A 2,807-nucleotide genomic window follows, 5' to 3' on the forward strand; every position below is an offset into this window, starting at 1 on the left:
AAGGCCGGCCCGTGGCTCACTCGGTAGAGTGCGGTGCTCATAACACCAAGGCCACGGGTTCAGATCCCTATATAGGGATGGCCGGTTTGCTCACTAGCCCAGCGTGGTGCTGACAACACCAAGCCAAGGGTTGAGATCCCCTTACCGGTCATCCTAAAAAAAAAAAAACAAACTATAGTTGTGGTGTAAGTTATCAGTAGTATTTGTTTTTGAGTTTACTACGTAATGTGTACGAACTCATTTGAAACAACCACTATACAAAGGGAAAAATGCATCTTTATGATGAAGGGATTGCCAGTCACCGACTTAGCTTCGTGCTCATAGCATTTTTAGTTGGTTTTGAAAGTTTGGTAGAAGGAATAACATGATCATTGTGTTTTTGGAAGAGGAAAAGGCAAGAGCATTAAGCTAGAGGATTGGGAATTCTGGTCTTAGCCAGCTCTAGTTACTAGTTAGTTACCTCTGTGTGAACTTTGGACAGTTCACAACTTTTGGATCTTTTCCCCCGCCTTTTTATAATAATACTTATATGGCACTTACTATCTGCAGACACTGAGAGCTTTGTGTTCGTATTAGCTAACTCACACTACATCTCTGTGAGATAGGTACTTTATCATCTTCATTTCACACGTAAAGGAATTAAGGCACACTCTGGTTAAATAATTTGCCTGAAAACATCATCTACAAAGTGCTGAAAGCATGTTTCAAATCCAGGCAGCTACTAGCTGAAGTGTGCCTAATTGCTATGCTATGGTACTTGTAAGAAGCTGCAAGACCGAAACCAAATCACCTCTTCAGTTTCTTCAGAGCAGATTCAAAACATATATGGGCAAAAATAATTATTCCTTGAAAGACAGTCACTGCTTGTTTGCCTTATTTTAATCAGACAATGTTCTTTAAATTCTTAAATTGTTTTTTTAACTTGATTCGGAAACTGTTTCAGAGAATCCAATTATGAGTCCTTGGTAAAATAACTGATCATTTCTTAAGTTTGCATCTTTATACGTAGCTGTTGCTTGCAATTCATTTCAAGGTCGCATTCAGATTGGATTGTCTATTCCTTTGCTCACTTTTATTGTGAAGAATTTAAAGTTGCTTTGGTGTCATGATGCTGACTCATTTGCCAGCAAATACTACCTAATTTACAATATTTTGAAAATAAGAAATTTTAACATCCTGAATTATTAGCCTTATGCACTGTTCTGAAGCTTCTTGTTAAGGCCTTCCATTCTACTGTTACCATTCTCTTGTTTTTCGGTTTTTGGTTTTTTGGTGGTTTTTGGGTATGGGGATCCAAACCCCTGACCCCTTTGTTAATTCTGTATTGAAGGATTAAAAAGTTTTGTAAATTTAAGAGGTCTTTTGGTTTAGTAGTATGTTACCAAACTAGAGTTGGTTCTTTTTTAAGAAAATGCTGATTTTCAGAAATTCCAATATGATTTCAAAACATCAAGGAAATTAGACGTGTTAATTTTTGGAAACAGACACTTTACTTATAACGTACAATAATACAAAATACATTTTTTAATTACTTGGCACCTCTTAAATTATGCCCATAAAAAGAAAAGCGAAATCTATATCAAGGGAGAGTTGTTGCCTGGGAAAGGCCAGCTGATTTGCAGCTTAGATGTCTTCCAAAGTGATATCCTGGTGCGTTTCATATTACAGGATTTGTCTCCAGTGTTGTAGGTTTGGCTAATTTATATTGTCATTCCCTGAAGATTGGGACGTGGGAGTTAATTCACACTGTCTACTCCACACTTAAAAGGGATGTAAGTCATAATAGTAAGTTTAAAGTTATCGCGCCTCCATTTTTTATCTGTAAATGGAATTGGCAAGGACACCCAACTCCACTGCGTTTTTTGCCTTTTTTTTTTTTTTTTGGCAGCTGGTCAGAAAGGGGATCCAAACCCTTGACCTTGGTGTTCCCAGCACCACACTCTCCCAAGTGAACTAACTGGCCAGCCCCTGCTGGGTTTTTTTGAGCATTAAACGAGTCGATATATGTAAACTGCCTAGTGCCTACCAAATGTTGGTGTCTTTCCTTTATCATCAAATGTATTATTGGGGAGCAGTCATTGGAAAGGTGTGGAAGTAGGCACCTCACTATTTTTATGTCTACCACCTATTAATCCTTTATCTTGCAGATAGCAGCATTTTAAGCTTTTCCTTCACTGTAGAAATAGTCCTTTCAGATATCTTAATCTAGGTAAGTTTCTTCAGTCATTAATCCTGTAATGAACTAATTTTTTTACTTCACATATATCAACAGTTTAGGAACTCAAGCCTGGGACAATGGTGTGCATTCCTTGTATCGTCATTCCAGTTCTGCTCTGGATCTACAAAAAATTCCTGGAGCCATACATATACCCTCTGATTTCTCCTTTTGTTAGTCGCATATGGCCTAGAAAAGCTGTGCAGGAATCCAATGATAAAAATCAAGGCAAAATACACTATAAGGTAAGAACATTCAAATGCCTTGGATAAGGGTGGTACTTGGGTAAAACACTTGGCTTTTGGAAAGTCAAGTTTTTGGAAACAGAGGCTTCAATAGTATGTTTTAAGTAATTAACATTTGGCTTAAACTAAATTTTTAAACTAGGCCTCTGATTAATAAATTGCTCCTTCCTCATGGCCAAGATAACCAGTATTTCCTGACTAGTAAGAGTAATGGTATATAACTAATAGAGGAAAAGAGGTGATAGTAATTTAAGCCACTTTCACTGATTGATAACTTTGGTAAGAGATTTAAAACAAGATGTAGGTTTTTTTTTTTTTTTTTTTTTTTTTTTTTTTTTTTTTTTTTT

At 36.6% G+C, this 2,807-nt stretch overlaps 1 protein-coding gene across 2 annotated transcripts in view; it reads left to right on the plus strand.

The window, feature by feature from the left end:
* LOC103607833 (chromosome unknown open reading frame, human C18orf32) overlaps nt 1-2,807 on the plus strand; it is a 6,607-nt gene that overhangs the window by 2,242 nt on the left and 1,558 nt on the right. For both annotated transcript variants that reach the window (XM_008592302.1, XM_008592301.1), the window contains exon 2: nt 2,273-2,460. In XM_008592302.1, coding sequence (XP_008590524.1) covers nt 2,296-2,460 — 165 coding nt within the window. In that variant the 5' untranslated portion in view covers nt 2,273-2,295. The remainder of the gene's footprint in view (nt 1-2,272; nt 2,461-2,807) is intronic.

Source organism: Galeopterus variegatus, unplaced genomic scaffold, assembly GCF_000696425.1.
Source record: "Galeopterus variegatus unplaced genomic scaffold, G_variegatus-3.0.2 Scaffold7761, whole genome shotgun sequence".
NCBI classification, from domain to species: domain Eukaryota; kingdom Metazoa; phylum Chordata; class Mammalia; order Dermoptera; family Cynocephalidae; genus Galeopterus; species Galeopterus variegatus.